General features: G+C 31.5%; 2 protein-coding genes across 2 annotated transcripts in view; one reads left to right on the top strand and one right to left on the bottom strand.

Moving 5' to 3' along the window:
• LOC130670766 (semaphorin-5A-like) overlaps positions 1-8,951 on the top strand; it is a 93,140-nt gene extending 84,189 nt beyond the window's left edge. The window contains exons 4-10 of the mRNA XM_057474267.1: positions 1,951-2,158; positions 2,771-2,973; positions 3,260-3,359; positions 4,762-4,961; positions 5,155-5,929; positions 6,004-7,518; positions 7,599-8,951. Coding sequence (XP_057330250.1) covers positions 1,951-2,158; positions 2,771-2,973; positions 3,260-3,359; positions 4,762-4,961; positions 5,155-5,929; positions 6,004-7,518; positions 7,599-7,802 — 3,205 coding nt within the window. The 3' untranslated portion in view covers positions 7,803-8,951. The remainder of the gene's footprint in view (positions 1-1,950; positions 2,159-2,770; positions 2,974-3,259; positions 3,360-4,761; positions 4,962-5,154; positions 5,930-6,003; positions 7,519-7,598) is intronic.
• Positions 8,952-11,423: 2,472 nt separating this feature from the next.
• Positions 11,424-18,969, bottom strand: LOC130670767 (cysteine sulfinic acid decarboxylase). Its single transcript, XM_057474268.1, has 8 exons — positions 18,704-18,969; positions 16,825-17,009; positions 16,456-16,750; positions 14,980-15,168; positions 14,850-14,914; positions 14,580-14,769; positions 12,020-12,189; positions 11,424-11,942 (listed from the first exon to the last, which is right to left on the bottom strand). The coding sequence occupies exons 1-8, from the start codon at positions 18,866-18,868 to the stop codon at positions 11,696-11,698; spliced, it is 1,506 nt and encodes a 501-aa protein (XP_057330251.1). The 5' UTR covers positions 18,869-18,969; the 3' UTR covers positions 11,424-11,695.
• Positions 18,970-19,308: the final 339 nt, after the last annotated feature.

Genomic DNA, 19,308 nt, shown 5'->3' with positions numbered 1-19,308 from the left:
AAGTTCATTCAAATTCCGCATTGTTTTCTAGTTATTTTCATTTTAATCTTAAGTTCTCAGAATAGAGTAGAAGACTATTATTTTTACGAGCTTGGCATTAAAATGAAAATAACTAGAAAACAATGCGGTATTTCAAAGAACTTCATTGAAAATAATTTGTAGGGAATAAAATTGTCTATAAAAAAGATTCTATGACATTTTTTGATTAGTCTGATAGTTTTGCTGGAAAAGTAAAAAGATCTGGAAATTTATTGTAGATTTGACTTCCAGCTCCGATAACTTTTGAATAAATGGATTTATCAAAAAATGATAAGAGACCTTTTTTGTAGAGCGTTAAATTCTCTATAAGAATATGCTATGGATTCATTTATATGACGTGCGACTGCCGAGCTAGAAAAATAAAAAAATAAAAAAATTTTTTTCCCATGTTATTTAAACGTAAAATAGAAATTTACGATGAGCGACCTTTCAAAATCGATATTAAGAGCTCCCGCTTCCACAGGCCCCATCTTTCATGACTAGGAAGATATTCCACTGCGGGTTTTGAAAAACAAAAAATAGTCGATTTTTTTGAACCGGTCTAATATATAGCGCCAACGCAAGTTTATTTATAAATTGATTGATAATTTATCACAAGTATAAGAGTCCGGTGTAAGTTGATTTAACTCAATAGTTTTGTCGTTGTCCATATCAGTTTTCAGCCTACTCATATATTTATATATATAAGTCGATCGTCAATCGATCGATTTACTCTACATAATAATAATGTGAAGGTATAAGTGGATAGAGATTGTCGCCTACAAAGATTTAAAATAAAATTAGAGTAGGTTGTTTCGGAATGCTGGCTAGTGGTTGTGTTGAGTCGATATTAAATTTCTCCGGCCGATTGCTCGAGTCACTTGACTTTACTTTGTCAAATGCTGGTTTGAGTGCAGCCTACATCGACCTGTTGTGCAGCCTTGAGGTCACGCAATTATTTATTTGCTGCAGTTTCAGATTAAATTTTTTTCGAGATAAAGTTTCTGATTCATTTTTGAATATTTAAAGGAAAATTTGTGATTTAGGGTGGGGGTGAAAAATTTAAAACTCGAAATTTGGACATTTGTTGGTCATTTTTATTTTAATGAAAATAATTTGGATCTGAGAGATCTATTAGTCGGCTTAGATCTGCGTAGAATTGAGAAAAGAAAAATGATCAAATTTTGATAATCCATAATTTCGATTTAAAAAAAATTCAGGGGTTTGATAAAAAAAAGATCTACGAAAATCTACATTTGGGAGTTTTCTTAGATCTCAGATCGAATTTTTTAATTTAGATCTATGATCTGCGTAAACATCGAAATAAAAATGATCGAATTTTGAAAGTACATAATTTCGATTTTAGAAAAATTCTGTGGTTTGATAAAAATAAGATCTACGAAGATCTACATTCGGGAGTTTTCTTAGATCTCAGATCGAATTTTTGTATTTAGATCTATGATCGGCGTAAAGATCAAAGTTAGAAAAATAAAAATGATCAAATTTTGAAAGTACATAATTTCGACTTTAACAAAATTCTGGGGGTTGATAAAAAAAAAGATCTACGAAGATCAACATCTGACAGTTTTCTTAGATCTTAGATCCAATTTTTTTAGATCGATCTATAATCTGCGTAGATCAAAGTTAATAAAATAAAAATGATCAAATTTTGAATGAACCAAATTTCGAATTAGAAAAAAATTCCTGGGTCTCATGAACAAAATTTTACATCTCGGATCTAAAATTTTCATAAATCTAAATAAATCTATTGAGATCAATGTAGATCTTAAAGTTGAAAATAAAATCGATTCTAGCCCCAAATTTTGAAGACCTAATTTAAAATTATTACTGATGGAACTTTTTGAGACTATTTGATAATATAATAAAATAATTAAATTTATTGATAATAATAATTGTTATTATTTATTGCAGAGATAACTTGTATCGGCTGACGTTGAACTCTCTTACGCCTCTGGAGCACGCGTCGTGGCCAGCGCCACCGGAAAAAGCGACAGTGTGCCAAGACAAAGGTCAAACAGCCCAAGACTGTCACAATTACATCAAGGTCCTGCTTACCAATGGCAAGAGTCTCTTTACATGCGGTACTAATGCCTTCAGCCCACAGTGCACATGGCGTGAGGTAACAATTATTATTAATCGCTTTAATTCACAATTAATTTCTTCTTCACTCCGTTTATTTTATTTTTTTTTTACTCTCTACTGGCTCTCGTTGATGTAATTAAGATTGTAATTTACATAATTGAGACTTTTATATATTGACTCTTTATTATAGACTCAGATTTTATTGTATTAATTTTTTTTTATGCCCATTAATTTTAATTAATGCAATTTTTTTTCCCATTAATTATTTTTTGAAAATTTTTCTTTAAATTTAAAATTCTGCCTAAACTATTGAACTTCCGAAAAAAATGAATGAGATCATTTTTACAGACAATTAAATTTTCTACAAATTTTTACTCTTATATTTTTTTCGTATCTGCAATAATTCCGCCAGAATTCGCACCTTAAGTTTAAAACAAAAAATCTCTACTCGCCACATAAGAATTTTTTTTTTCAAATCAAAATTTTGATTGATCTATTGGGTTTACCTAAAAAGCATAAGAGAATTTTTTTGTAGACAATTAAATTTCCTACAAAAAAGTATCCTACACATTTTTTCATACGAGCGTAAATTAAAGCGCTATTTCAAATTTTTGTGTCAGTTTTTAAATAAATTTATTATCTGTTGCAGATTGAAAATATAAATAGTATAACAAGTTCAGTATCTGGTGTTGCAATGTGTCCATACTCACCACAAGCGAATGTAACGGCACTACTGGCTAAAGAAAATGCTGGTCTGTTTGCTGGTGCACCGACAGATTTTTCCGGTACTGATGGTACTATTTATCGCACTCTTGCGGCGCCGAGTCTCCGCACTCAGCAATACGACTCTAGGTATTAAAAAAATTACACTAAACCAAATATATATATGTGTAATAAAAAAATATATATAACTGAGTCAAGTAAAACTAATAAAATTTTTAATTAAATTTGTCTTACTTAGCAACTTTTTACTCATTGGTATAATTAATCAATTTAATTGACTCACGTCAACTCATTTATTTAACTTCCTGTCGTATAAATAAAGTGACATTTTTTTTTATTATTAATGTAATTATAATTATGTATTGCGAAAATTAAATTAAGATATATTTTACTTATTATTATCATTTAATTTCAGGTGGCTCAATGATCCGCAATTTGTTGGCAGTTTTGAAACAGAAGATCATGTTTATTTTATGTTTCGTGAAGTAGCTGTCGAATATATAAACTGTGGAAAGGTAAATATATAAATAATATAAATATATGTTGCTATTTATTAAAATGTTAATTAATTTAAAATTTATCTATTAATTTTATGATAATGAAGTTAGCAGACATTTGAAATTAAAAATAATTTTTTTAACAGATAAATAATGAAAAAAAATATTTCTAAAAAAATGCACATGTCGAAAATTTTATAAACTATACATGCAATTTTTCAAAATATTTTTTTTTTTGTTAAAAAAAATCAAAAAATTTTTAAATGTCTGCTAACTTTATTGTCATATTAATTTTCCACTGCAATAGCGACTAAATTTATTGGAAAGAATTCAAGGGTGGGAGGGGGGGGAGACTTTTACCCCTACGATGAATTCAAATTATTTTTTAAATTTTGAAAATTAATTTTTTTCTGCAAGTGGTTAAGCAGTTCAATCATTCATTGGATAATTGATTTAAAAAATTCGATGATACTAAAGTTAGCCAAATCATTTTTGGATTTTTTTTTATACGATAAATTATAAAAAATATTCAAAAAAATTGCACTTACAGTTTTTTTAATTTTCTACATGTGCATACTTTTAGTTTTTTTTTTTTTTTGTAATTAATTTGCTGGAAAAAAAATCCGAAAATTTTTAATTATCTGCTAACTTCAAGATCATAATTAAATGAGTGTAAATGTAGCAGACATGAGACAACTTTAAAATTATTAATAAATCGAGTAAAGAATTAATAAAGTAAAATTAAAAAAAAATACGCATTTAAAAAATTTTGAAATTTATAAGTGTATTTTTTAAAAATATTTTTTTAAAAATTATTTACTCTATTTATTTATAATTTTAAATTTGTCTGATGGCTGGTACATTTACCCTCATAAAATCCAATGGTTATTTTTTATTAAAAAAAAAATGAATTTCATGTGAATAATTTAACTTTCTTCTCTGAGTCATCTTTATAATTTTTTCACTTTAATATTCTTTTGATAAATTATCTAAAATATAACAAAAGAATGATTATATATCTTGAAAATAATTATATAATTGCTGTTGAATTATATAGTAAAACTTGTATGAATTTCTGAGTAAGAGACCGTAAAATATAGACATGAATTGCTAACATATATATACATAACATATATATATATATATATATATATACATACATAAATTTTTTTTTAATTCAAATATAAAATTACAATTGTTCCTCATTTTTTTTTTATTAAAAAATCTCACTAATAAAATAAATAAAATTATTAATTTTCATATTTCACGGCCAATAGCCAATAACTTCTCTGAATTGATTGAATTCTGGCCGAGTTCCCAAAAAAAAATTTAATAAATCAGCCGTGAGCTAGCGAATAATTTCCTAAAAAAAATAAAAAAACCAATCCCAGTAAATCACATTTAAAACCTTTTATTACAGAAAATATATTCGCGAATAGCGCGAGTTTGCAAGAAAGATCCCGGGAGTCCTACAGTACAACGCGGAATATGGACAACTTTTAGCAAAGCCCGTTTGAATTGTTCACTTCCCGGTGAATTTCCGTTTTATTATGACGAAATACAAGGCGCCGCTTACCACCCAGACGAGGGGATCGTCTACGCGAGTTTTACAACACCCAGGTAATTTATAGTTCAATAAAAAAAATTTACATAACGAAAATTAATAAATTTAAGCGAACCCAGGACTTAAAATTTATAAGATTAAATTATTTATTTATTTTCTTTGCGATCTCTGGAAATAAACGGTAACAGCTCAGTAAATAAATTTGAAAATAATTGATCAGTTCATTAATTATATTAATTTTTTTTACAGCAACGCAATCGCAGGCTCCGCGATATGTTCATTCAACATGACGGCGATAAATCAGGCGTTCAATGGCCCATTTAAGCACCAGGAGCATTCGGGAGCAGCATGGGAAAAAAAACGTGTTCCGAATCAGTACCGGCAACATTGCGGCCGCGTTGAGCAGCCGGCGGCCCATCAAATCTTCGACAATCAGCGCTACCAGCTGATGGACGAGGCAGTTCAGACGACGTCGTCGGGGCCATTGCACACGACGACTCTCGAACGGTTCACTCACATCGCGGTAGATGTCACCCCCACCAAAATCCACCGCGGGGTCACAGTTCTCTACGTTGCCACCACAGACGGGGTTATCAAGAAGATCTCCGTGCTTCCGCGGACCCAGGAGACGTGTATTGTTGAAGTATGGGGCCCATTTCCCTCACCGGCAATGACGTTGCAGTTTCTGAAAGGCTCACAGAGTCTTTATGTGGGGATGGAAACTGGACTGTTGAGGATACCCGCAGCCCAGTGCCATCGACACAAGAAAGAACAGGCTTGTTTGAATGCGCAGGACCCGTACTGTGGTTGGAACGCCCATTTAATGAAGTGCGACCAGGCCCCGACGCAAAATTATCTGGCCAATCATTGGCTCCAGGAGGTGACGATGTGCCCAGTGCTGACGGATCCGGTCGATGGAGGTTGGAGTGCCTGGAGCACGTGGGCATCTTGCCAACATGGTACTGCTGAAATGGCTGCTAATCATAACATCAGATCACACTTGCGACCACACATTGACATTGAGGTAAATTCATTTTAAATTTATTTTACTAATTTTGAAACCCTAAGACTTCGGATTGACGAAATTTTTTTTTTCAGAGCCCAGATACGTGTCAATGTCAAACCCGAGAGTGTAACAATCCGCCACCACAAAATGGCGGCTCGCAGTGCACGGGCACGCGCATCAAAGTTGCCAACTGCACATTGCACGGAGGTTGGACAGCCTGGTCTGCGTGGTCAGCGTGCTCACAAACTTGTGGGTTTGCTATAAAAACACGTCGCCGCACTTGTACGAACCCGGCGCCAGCTTACGGTGGCCGAGTCTGCGTAGGTCACGACCACGACGAAATAGTCTGCATTGACTTACCACCGTGTCCAGCACCAGCTAAAGCGCCCCCACCAGCTCCAACGCAATCAGCAGGTCAATGGTCGGCATGGGGCTCATGGAATACCTGCTCGCGAGCCTGCAATGGCGGCATCCGTATACGCAAGCGCACATGCGACAAACCGGCATCTTCGACGACGCCATCAACTCCCGAGTGCTTGGGCTGCAATTTCCAAATCGAGGACTGCAACACGCATTCATGCTCCGAGACACGAAGATATTCCGCATGGACGCCTTGGTTGTCAATAAACGGAAGTCAAACCGCTGTGGGATTCACTGAAAAGCGATACCGTTTTAGCTGCCGTGCTCAGACTGATGACCCGGTATCAGTGCGTGTTTCCTTGGCCAAAGAAGAGGAACGCTATTGTCCTTATGGCGGTTTGTGTTCGAGAAATTCAATTCCGAATGCGAACAACAATTTCGACAATTCTGCCGGTTGGTCTGAATGGTCATCTTGGTATTCATGCAGCCGTGCGTGTGATGGTGGCTCTCAACACCGCACTCGCACGTGCGAAGCACCACCTTGCGAAGGTTCAAGCATACAGACGCGCATCTGCAATATGAATCCGTGCAAAGGAGCCTCAGATGGTAGAAATTCTGTGGACGACGAGTATCTGCAAAGCAAAGGTCCTAGAGGTGAATGGTCATGCTGGACAGATTGGTCTGAGTGCTCGGTGTCATGTGGCGTAGGCTACAGAACGAGAACGCGCGAATGCTTCAATGATGCCGGTTCCATGGCGTCAGGAACTGCGGCAGCAGTTGTTGGTTGCGAAGGTCCCAGTGTGATGCGTGAGTCATGTGAGATGCCCAGCTGTGAGTCGTTATATGGATGGGACACCTGGAGCGGATGGTCAACTTGCGATGGCCAGACCCAGTTCCGTAAGCGCCAGTGTCTTATGGAACCGGGGGATGGAATTTGCGAGGGTTCTAGCCGTGAAGTTCGCAAATGCTGGATTAATTTCGACGAGGATGACGACGGAACTGGAACGGGAACTGGAAGTGACTGGGGGAGAGACGGAATCTTCACCAATGCCCTGCCCAGAAGTGTCCATGTTGCGGGAATTTCAGTGGGAGCTGTCGTTGGTGGCTGCATCGCTGGTTTTCTGCTGGGATTGGCGCTCACTGCGATGATGTGCTTCCTGTATTTGAGGAGAAGGAAACCCGGGGTTCCCGGAAGTCCTCATTACATCAGCAAACAAAATCCTTATGTTGCTGTACCATTGAAAGAGGTAAGTTACTGATGAGTCTATTGATTAATTAACGGAGTGGTTGATAAATCATTGGTCTAATTGGTTGCTTCTTTGTTTAGGTTAACGCCAAAAGGCAGCCGAGTTTCTCAGGTACCAGCAACGGAAATGGAACGATTCGCAACAAAACGAATCCGAATGTCAACGGACTTGGCAGCCCTAAATTGTATCCTAAAGCTTTGGATTACGAGTCGGCGACTTTGAAGAGAAATAGTCATGGTCAGCAGCACATTCGGGCTGATTTAGATCAAGAAAAATATTATTGAAGTTTTTAAAAAGTGGAAGGAAATGTATATATAGAACGATATCTTAGTTTTTAAGTGTCGTAACCCTGAAAATTTATGGAAATCCTCATTTTCAAACTAGAAAATTCACAATTGAGGTTATACATTTTTTATCTGCATTAACGCGCATGCGCAGTAATGGCTTAATTGTAGAAAAATGGTGGGCAGAAAGATCATTCTTTTACGGACCCAACTATACAATTTCTATGGTTAAGTCTGCAAAAGAATGGGATTTTCTCTCATTACTTGGCTATGATGAAGTTCGAGAATTTGCACTAATGCGCATGCGCAGTAACGACTTAATTGTAGAAAAACGGGGGGCGAAAAGATCATTCTTTTACGGAGTCAACTAAAAAAAAAAATAATAAGGCAACATAAACATTCCATACCTGAGTCAATGATTAATAGTGATAACCCCAACTATAAAATGCGATTTGAAATAATTAGAGACAGTTCAAAAAATTAATTTGTATGAATGTTCGAAATTGAGAACTTTGTAAAATGGGCCCTATCCCTTGCGAATCCGAACTATGGTAAATTACCATTTGGATAAGAGGCTCACGAGTGACAGAATGTAAAAATTTTAAGATTAATTAGACTCGGGTATCATCGACTCTTTTCGGCATAGAAACTAAAATTTTATTGTTATCCCAACAAGAGATTGGACGGGTGTCGTCGGTTTTTACTCCCACTCTGGATATTTTACGGGTTAAATGTTCTCCCACTTTTCTGTACGCATGCGCAGTTCATAAATGTTCGGTAGTGGGGACAGATTCCGAGGTCTATTCTCTTACTGGGACCACAATAATAAATCGGTCAGATTCGATAAAAGTCGGCTATCATCGGCTATATTTGGCCGCGCTGTAAAAATGTAAGAGCCCAAAAATTAAAACAGTAAGAAATCCGTAATTCTAATTAATTTTATTTAATTAGTAGGGCCAGGATTTTTGCGTTAATTTAAAAATAATTAATAATTAGTGGTGTGAAATTTTTTATATTACGGGGAAAATATTGATCTTATCAAAAAAGTTTTCAAACAAAAGTTGTAGGAAATTTAATTTTCTTAAAAAAATGTCTCTTATAATTTTTTCTTAGGACTAATAGTAAAGCCGTAGTTTCAAAAATAAGATTTTTATAATTAACAAAATTTTGAATCATTCATTATGAATCTTAATTTTTGAATTACAGTGAAAATATTGATCGTATAAAAAAATCATAAGAGACATTTTTTTTAGGAAATTGAATTTCCTAAAACTTTTGTCCGAAAACTTTTTTAATAAGACCAATATTTTCGCCGTAATATCAAAAATTTTAACTACTCGTTTCAAAAATAAGACAAAAATCTTGTCCCTATTAATTATAAAGACAATATAAAAAAATTTCTAAAGAAAAATAATGAAAATTTCGAAAATTAGGTTATGACATTAAATACTAGTATCGATATATTTTATTATGAGATTCATAAAATTGACTGATGATACTTAATTAGTACATAAGATTAATAATTTTTAATAATAATAATAATAATTATTATTATTATAAATAATAAAAATATTAAAATTGCAGTTGATATTTTTTATAAATTCAAAGTTTATTTATTTGTTACTGTAAATAAAAAAAAAAAAACATTTTATACAAATCGTGAAAATTAATCAAATATTATTATTATTATTAACAACCAACGATTCGTTGGGCATTTAATATTTTCGTGTTTTATCATTTGTAAAAATATATCGCGACGACGTAATCATTAATCATTAATCATTATTATTATTGTAATTAATAATAAGCAAAATGTGTCATATATTGAGAATTAATTAATATCATTATCAATTAATTAATTAATGCTCACATTAACGCTCATTGTAAACAGGCAAAGCCAAACTTGTAAATAGATTAATTGATTAATCGGTAGTATTGTAGGTTACTAATTAATTATTTAAGTTTATTAAAGAGAATAATTAATTATTGTTATTAGTATTAATTATTAATATGATAATTACGTTTAAATTATGAATGTAGTGCCATGAAGTGTAAATAAAAAAATTATCATTTTTTTTACTTGGATCATTAATCAATTAATCAGTTAATTACTTATTTTTTACGATGTATTAAAACGCGTAGGACGTTTTGGATTTATATGACTCATATTGAGCTCGATAAGATTAACAAATATTAATTAAGTGAATATATATGTAGAGGTATAAGAATATATAAGTGAGAATATTGCAATGTCATTAATAAATTTTATTTTTAAATTTATAATACACTGGAAAAAATCCGGAGTGATTACGGGATTTTTTGAAAATCTGCATCCTGATGCATCCGAATTACTGTAATTTACGGAATTTGGAAATTGCGGTAAACCAACGGCATTTTGTGATAAAAATCCGATGCTCTGCAGTAAGCGCGCGGTATTTTTACCGTAAATTTGCGGTGTAAGTGCAGTAATTTATCGTAATATTGCGGCAAGCCTGCGGTATTTTACTGTAAAGTGAAGTATTGTACTATAGGAACTGTAAAAATAAAAATGCGTACAGCTAATTACGGTAAAAATTCCGCATATTACTGTATATTCCCGCAAATTGCCTTCAAACGCGGCAAATTTTTCGTAAAAATTCCGTATTTTACGGTAAATTACGGCCAAATAGGTGTCCGCTTCGGTTCAAAAAATTTCCCATACAAAAATAACCTGATACAAAAATTACTACAGTACAACCTCGTTATAAGTTACTCGGTTATAAGTTACTTCACCTCTATTTGTTTTCGCTGGTCTCGAAATACTACTCCGACTCCAGTTCCACTTACGCAGTTTTTCGGTTGTCGTGAAGAGATTGTTTCTGCAGTCCTATTATAAGTTAATAAAGTATGTGCGTAGACAAATGACAAACGTCAACTAACTTATAAAAGGACTGCGGAGACAAACACGAACACGACGCATACATATGCAGAAAACTGAGTGATCACCAAGTAAATGATAAGAGTAGGGGAAAGCCATTTCCAAGAAATTTTTCTCCTACAGCCCTTAACAGTAACTTATAACCAGGTTGTAAATACAAAAATAACCATAATAATAAAACCTATATACTAAAATATCTAGTTAACAATATCCGATCTGCACACATTAATATCCAATCGATATGATATAAATCTGATATGAATAAATGAATGAAAAAAAATGATATGAAATGGCGGCAATAAGTTTTTATTACCAGGTTATTATTGTGTCTGGTTATTTTTGTATGAAGTTATTTTTGTAAATAGTCATTTTTGTATCAGGTTATTTTCGACTAGTTTTTATTGTGATGGTTATTAAAAACAGGGTATTTAGGACTGTAACCGGCCAAATGCGGTAATTTACCGTAATCCGGATCCCTCAGGGCAGTCATCCGCTTCGGATTTACTCCGGATTTAATCCACGTTCACTCCGCATATCTGGATTAATACCAAATTATTATGATTGTTATTAATAATATTAATATAAATACTATTTTATGTAATTTATATCAAATAAGGATTGCATTGTTCTAAAACTAGAGTTAAAAGATCTACTAATATTTTGTAAAACTACTTTATGATTTTTTATTAATAAAATGCACTGTGTTATTTATTTAATTATTTATTTATTTAACAAAATCCAACATTCAATTTTCCTGCAAAATGTATGTGAATATATATAATAAGCTAAAAATATTGCAATTTTAGACATGATTGTAAATTTGATAGAGTCCGCAAAAGAATTAATTTTTCCCACTAGTTGGCTTTAATGAAGTCTGTGGATTTGCTGAGGCATGCGCAGTAATGGCGCAGTAGAAAAATGGTGGAGGATTTTTTTTTGCGGACTCAACTTCATGTCATTGTAGAAAAATTTGAGGTTATAACTTATGAGCAATAAATTCAATTTGCTGAAGAACAAAATCCATTGATTGATAGGTCGGTGTCGGCTGACAACAAACGACCATTCGAAAAAAATTTCCTATTTTTTTACTTGACAGCGGACTGTAACCGATTAATAATCGCCCGTCTAATACCAGAAGTTCTTTTATTTTAGCCGTCAATGCGTACAATTTTTCCCACCATTTCTCTGTTTCTTCTTGAGCTCTCATACTTGGGGGTATATACCTACAGATAAATAAAGTAAATTGTTTACTTCATATATTTGTTGTTATGTTGAAGATAATTACGATTAGATAACTTGCCAGAAGCAAATGGTATTGCCCTCGTATTTCGGGAGTACGAGTCTGTAACCTTGACGGTCTTTTATTTTGTTGAAAAAATAATTAACGCAGTCCATGGCTGTGTCAACTGATAAACTGAGTCCGTCGGTGCCTCTTGCTTTCCACATTAGCCATAATTTAACAGCATCAACCTTTAAAAATAATTTAAAAAAGTAAACATAGATAACAATTGTTGATTATTTACACTGTAAATAATCGGGGGTGAATTCGGATTTTGTTTAAATCCAAATTCTCTCCATCACTTTGGAGTTCCAGCGTTTAAAAAAATTAGTGAATGAGAACTTTTCTTTAGCGGAGTGATTTTGGGGTGACGAGAGTTTTAAATAAATAGAAAATCATCAACTTCGGGAAATTCACTCAACTTGAAATAGTTAAATTTTTACTGTTTTTCCGAGTGATCAACTAATTCACTGGAAAAAAGTAAATTTTATGTAAAAATGGTGAAAATTTTACTTTTTACACAGTAGATTTAAAACATTACTTTTTAAAATCACTGGGTAAATGAGTGTATATTAGACTGGGCCAAAAAAAACGACTACTTTTTTTTTTAACGATACTGTGAAAATGTTATTTGGGATGACAAAAAAAAATTATTGTGGAAATTTGAGCCCTTAATATTAATATTAAGAGGTGTATCATAGCACTTTTTGATTTTTTTGGAATGAGCGGGTTTTTGTCTCATAACTCTCAAACCATCGAGATAAACGAAATTAACTCAGATTCATTTCTTAAAGCAAATTTGATGCTCTACAAAAAAGGTCTGATTAAAATCTTTCGGCAGGTGAACAGTTTCCTTATAATCATGCTTTGAACATTGGTATGATTTTAAAATTTGATTATTCAACTTTGGAATTTTGTAATTAATGTAAAAATAAGTTTCCGGAAAAAGCCAATGAATATTCTTGAAGGAAATTAAATGATCTACAAAAAAAAGTCTCTTCACAATTTTTGCTAAATTCACACGGAGAAAAAAATATTGCTCCTCGAACGATCTAAAGTATAGTAACTCGTAGATCGTTACCACAACAATACGTATGCTTATGGTAACAATACCGTATCGTTCCAGTAACTATCTATTAGATAGCTGTGAGCCCTATACGACTTTCCGTAGTCGTCACCTCACACGGCACCGTCTAACCTAACTAAACATCCATTTTCGCGCCAACTTTTGAATATTGTATAATTGTTGCTAGCAGACGTTTAATAAAAAAAATAGTGTAAAAAATAATTGTGATGTTGAAATATGGACCCACGGGTAATTAATAAATTAACAGAGTAGAATCTCCATAACTATGTTGATACATTTATTGATAAGTGTTTTTTTATGCTTTTTGTAATCAAATATACATTCATAACCAAAAATCTAAATATTATATATAGTCGATGTTTTATAATTTAAATGTGATACGTAAATAGAAGAAAAATAATCAATAAACAAATGAGATCTGAATTAATATTAAATTTAAAATTAAATTACTAATAAATAAATTGGGAAAATTAAAAGATATATTTATATTTATATTTAAAATTTATTTAGACTATAACTAACTAATAAATCAGTTTTATGAATTATTTTATTTAATCAAAGTTATTTGCTTATCATTTATTTATGAATGATAAAGGTTTTTAAATATCTCATATAATTTGCAACGCGCCTGACGTCAGATAGGGCTCAGAACGATACCGTATAGGTCTCAGAGCTATCCACCGTATTGTTGTCAGAACGATACAGTAAATCGTTGCAGTAACAATCTAGTAGATAACTATAGCGTATTGTTACTGTAACTATACAGTATACTTCTGAGAACAATATTTTTTTCTCCGTGCACTCCTTTAAAAGTTATTCAAGATTATTGAAGTCGTTGTACTTAACTTCAACCTTGAATAACTTTTGTTGGAAAATAACGAAATAAAAATATTATTTTCCGATTGGAACCAATTCATTCTGATTAAAAATTTTGAATGGGATTCAATCGGAAAATAATATTTTTATTTTTATGCACTTTTTCCGATTGAAACCGATTACACTAAATTGGATCCCAATCAGACTCAATCGGAATTCTTAACCAGGGTCGGATTCATTTCTCCAATTTTTACAGTGTATGTATTTATAGGGTAAGGGAGCAATATGGGGTATCCCCAAAATTCCTAAAAAAATTTGGCCCTAGTGGATCCGAATTACCGTAATTTACGGTATTCACAATAATTACGGTCTTTTACGGCAAAAGTATGGTATTTTTACCGTAAATTTGCAGTAAAAAACGGCAATTCCCCGTAAAATTGCGACAAAACTGCGGTATTTTACCGTAAAGTGATATATTGCACTGTAAAAATAGAAAGGCATACGGCGTTTACGGTAAAACTGCCTCCTGTTACGGTAAATTGTCGTATTTTACCGTAAAATATCTTAAATTACCGTACATCGACTATAAAAAAAAAGATTTATCGTATTTGAGTCCCCGAAAATTGCTATCTTAAGTACCCCGTTTTGCTCCCTGTCCTATTATATTTACAAGATTACCTTTCTCCCACATTGGACACTTTTATCCCCAGTATCCCAGGAAACGTCATAAAATTTATCTTGTTGGAATAAATACGTCGCTCCAGAGCAATTGGCCTCGTGTAGCAAATTCCTCCGTCTAACTAAAAATAATGAACACTGCAACGGCGCGCCGAGCATTTTATGCGGATTCCATGACACTGAATCTGATCTAAATAATTAGAATAGCAAACAAATATAATCTTAATCTATTACAGTGCGACCTGATAATCAAAATAAATAAAAACCCACAATTCTACTCCTTTAAGTCGGTCGCGATATTTTTCTGACAGCAACAAAGTGCCTCCTAGACACGCCTAAGTAATGAAGAAAAATAGTAATAAAAATAATAAAAAATAAACAAATAAAAAATAAAACAAACATCGATATGAAACCAGAGATTTTCTTGTTTGCAAATGGCAGCAATTTCTTCAAGTGGATCAATAGAAGCAACGACTGTAGTCCCCGCAGTAGCGTTCACGAAGAATGGAATCGTTCCTCGAGTTCTAGCGTCTTTTATATTTTTTTTTAAATCCTCTGGGTCCATGCGTCCTAGTTCATCACTTTTTACCTGAATTCAATAACAAAAAACTTTAAATTTATTTATTGTATCAATAAAATAAAATTGTCATCTATAATTTATGGTCTTGAAGTAAAAATATTTGTAATGGACTCCCGTATGAAAAAACAATATATAGTTAAAATATATAAAATCATATATGTTTGCAAGAAAAAAATATATGATATGTTATATTGTATATTGAAAAAAATCATATAGAGATTTTGGCCGATGAAATATAAAATTATATACAGTAGTAAATATATGTATTCCATTTATGTCTTATATGTTTTCTATATTAAGCTATATATATACATTTACATTTACCTTATAATATATTGTATTGATATATTTCCTTTGATATTCAAAAAATATAAAATTTTTATATGAAATGAAATATATGGTAGCATATAATTTATATTATATATGGCATATGTTTTCTTTGTTATATTTAAGCATATATTTTATTTGGTGTATGTATATGTATATGGGTATATATATTCGCATCAAATTAACTAATTTTGAAAATTTTAACTGCAGTTTAAACAGTATATTAAAATTTAGATCTAATTTAATTGGAGTTGGTCATACGAATAAGAAACTTTTTTTTTCCATACACAATATAAATATATGTTCTTATATATGATCAGAATATATTTTTCGTATATGATAGAAATATATATTTTTATGTATGATAAAAATATAGTTTTCGTATATGACAAGAGTATATATTTTCATATATGATAAAAATATATTTTTTGTATATATTATGATTGACATATATATTTTATAAATGCTGAATATATACGGACTCGTATTATATTTTTTAATATAAAAAAAAAACAAATCAGAAAATATAGTTAAATTCGTCACATATATTTTCTGATATTTATCATATATTTTTACATATATTTTGACCATATATATTATTTTCATACGGGACACAATAGTACGAAAAATATGTATGGTGCCATGTATATTGCAATATATTGGACGTTATATATTATATTAGTATTATATATTATATAGTATATTTTGTAATATACTGGAAAATTTATATAAAAAATGTACATCATATTCTATATTAATAAATATATTATTTTCAATACAATATATCAATATATAATAAAATATACCAAGATATATATGCCAAACGTACATAAAATAAGTTATATTGGTAAATATATGATTAATATATTGTGCAATATATCACATTATAATATTCATATATATTTTAAAGTATATTTTTTCATATATAGTTTTTTAATGCGGGTAATGGAGATAATAATTATTAGTTACAGTGTAAATATTGTCGGTTCCTAAGCCCAACCAATGAGCAGCTTTTGATATGGAATAGTGACCAAGGTCACTAGTGAACATTGCCAGCGGTAGCAAACCACTTAAGCCTTTGGTTTTTATTTCAGGAATACGTGAGTAACGTGCTAATACTATGCCGTACATATTCGACATGCTGCCACCTGGACATAAAATCCCATCTGACTCTGGGTACCCCGGATATCCAACTAATTTTAATGACTGGTCCAATACTTGGCGCTCTAATATTTGAAACACTGGTGCCACTTCATAGGTATATCTATAAAAAAATATTTTTTACATAAAAAAACATCGATCTATTGTGGGAGTGAATAGTTTGAGTGAAATTCCTACTGGCTTGTATTGCAGCATTCGGTCAGCAAAGCGCCGGCCAATCCGTAACTGTCTACTCCAGAAAAGAGTTGGTTGTGAAAATGTGGATTTGATGTTTTTACTGAATAATGTGCGATTTTGCGGATCGCATTTTTAATTTCGTCATCACTTGATCCCTCGTTTTTTAATTTAATGTCAATTTTTTTCTGTAAGAAAAATTTTCGTAAGAGATCTATGTGAGATCAAAGGAGAAAGATCTAACAAGTATTGATATTTTTCAATGGTAGATCAATATAGCAGTGGATCTTGAGATCTACTGATTTATGTTCATCTTTGACATAAAAATTAATGAAATTTTTTTTTTATGAAATTTCTTACAATTTTAGAATTTTGATCTACATAGGTCTCTAAATCTACACAGATCTCTAGATCCTGGCAAATCTATAAATTTACATAAATCTCTAGAACTATATAGATCTCTAGATCTTCATAGATTTCTAGATCTTCATAGATCTCAAAATTTTCGTAGATCTTAAAATCTTCGTAGACCTCTAGATCTTCATAGATCTCTAAATTTTCATAAATCTCTAGAATTATAAAGATCTCTAGATCTTCACAGATCTCTAAATTTTCGTAGATTTCTAGATCTTCATAGATCTCTAAATTTTCGTAGATCTCTAAATCTTCATAGACCTCTAGATCTTCATAGATCTCAAAATTTTCGTAGATCTCAAAATCTTCGTAGACCTCTAGATCTTTATAGATCTCTAAATTTTCATAAATCTCTAGAACTATAAAGATCTCTAGATCTTCACAGATTTATAGATCTTCATAGATCTAAAAATTTTCGTAGATTTCTAGATCTTCATAGATCTCAAAATTTTCGTAGATCTCTAAATCTTCATAGACCTCTAGATCTTTATAGATCTCCAAATTTTTATAAATCTCTAGAACTATATAGATCTCTAGATCTTAATAAATTTCTAGATCTTCATAGATTTTTAGATCTTCGTAGATCTCAAAATCTTCATAGACCTCTAGATCTTCATGTAGGGAAGAGGGGGGCAAAGTGGGTCCCTTAAGGACAATAATTATAATATCATTAATTTTTTTTACGCGTTTACTTCTTTTTAGACCCTTAATACTTATTTTCACTTCATTATGCTGCGTCCAGTAAAATTAAAAAAATCGAAAATTCGGGGCAAAGTGGGCCCTCCAAAAATTTTGAATTTGATATTTTTTATTCTTTACACGTGTGATATTTGCAAATAACTATAAAACAATTGTATTATAATAATTTAAAAAATCATTTTAATAGTCTGCTGCGATGTAACTTTAAAACGTAATTTTATTATCTTTAACTTTCTTAATAAAGTATATTTAATTACCAGTTTTGGTGGTCTATTTTAGCCCTCATTTTACATGTATAAGAAATTTCAAAAAGCTTATTATCCGTTCGAATTTATTGACGTATAGAAAATTTCAAGGGGCTCACTTTGCCCCCTCCTCTCCTATCGCGAAATCTTCATAGATCTCTAGATTTACATATGTCTCTAAATTACTTCGATCTTTAGATCTACTTCGATCTCTAGATCTGTAAATCTTCAATGATCTATAGATCTACATAGGTTTCGAAATTACTTAAATAATTACATCAGCAAATTAATTATATTTTATTTACAAGCATTAATAATAATAACAATGATAAATATTTTGATCATGAAATATTAATCTGCATATTCTGAATGCCAATGTCAGGATTACGAAATAATGTCCATAAATAAAGTGACAAAAGATGTGATTAAAAATATCTTATCACCCAAAAAAAAAAAAACAAAATAAATTTCTTTTTCTAAGTCGATACCCGCTCATAAAAATAATAAATTATAAAATAGCTCACCTGAAGCTCATGTGGATGTGAAAATTCAACAACCGGAAACTCACCGGTGGTATCAAAGACGTTTTCATCTTTCAATATTTCCAGCACATCCTCAAGTAGTTTTTTAGTATCAAAATTACTTTTAAATTTATGAGAACATTCAGCAGCAGGAGTTCCTTCAGCCATTCTACAGACAAGTTAAGAGTACACTGGACTGTAGGAAAAATACCATGAACCAGCAGAGTTGTCCCCACCGTTATTCCTTGGATATTACCAAGTAAGTCAGGTTCATTCTGTGTACAGTCTGTACTTTTATTACATACATGTAATTTTTTTTTTTCGATTACTTGCTTCTGTTATTTATCACCACCACACTTGCATGCGAGATAATTCTTCCAATAAATGAGCATATGCTATTGAACTTTATCACTTGCATATATATTTAAATAAAAAAAAAAAAAAATTTTTTTAAATTTAATTTTATTTTCGCGGTTAAATTTTTGAAAAAATTAAATTATTCAAAAAAATCATTATCGTTATCATTCTAACAGCAGATATAGATATAGATCCTTGATAATTTAATCGATTTTTAATAAGAAAAAAAAATTAAGATCAAGAGGTTAAAT

The sequence above is a fragment of the Microplitis mediator genome, chromosome 7 (assembly GCF_029852145.1).
Source record: "Microplitis mediator isolate UGA2020A chromosome 7, iyMicMedi2.1, whole genome shotgun sequence".
Classification (NCBI taxonomy): Eukaryota; Metazoa; Arthropoda; class Insecta; order Hymenoptera; family Braconidae; genus Microplitis; species Microplitis mediator.
The sequence above is the reverse complement of the archived record's forward strand: the minus strand, read 5'-3'. Positions and strand labels throughout refer to the sequence as shown.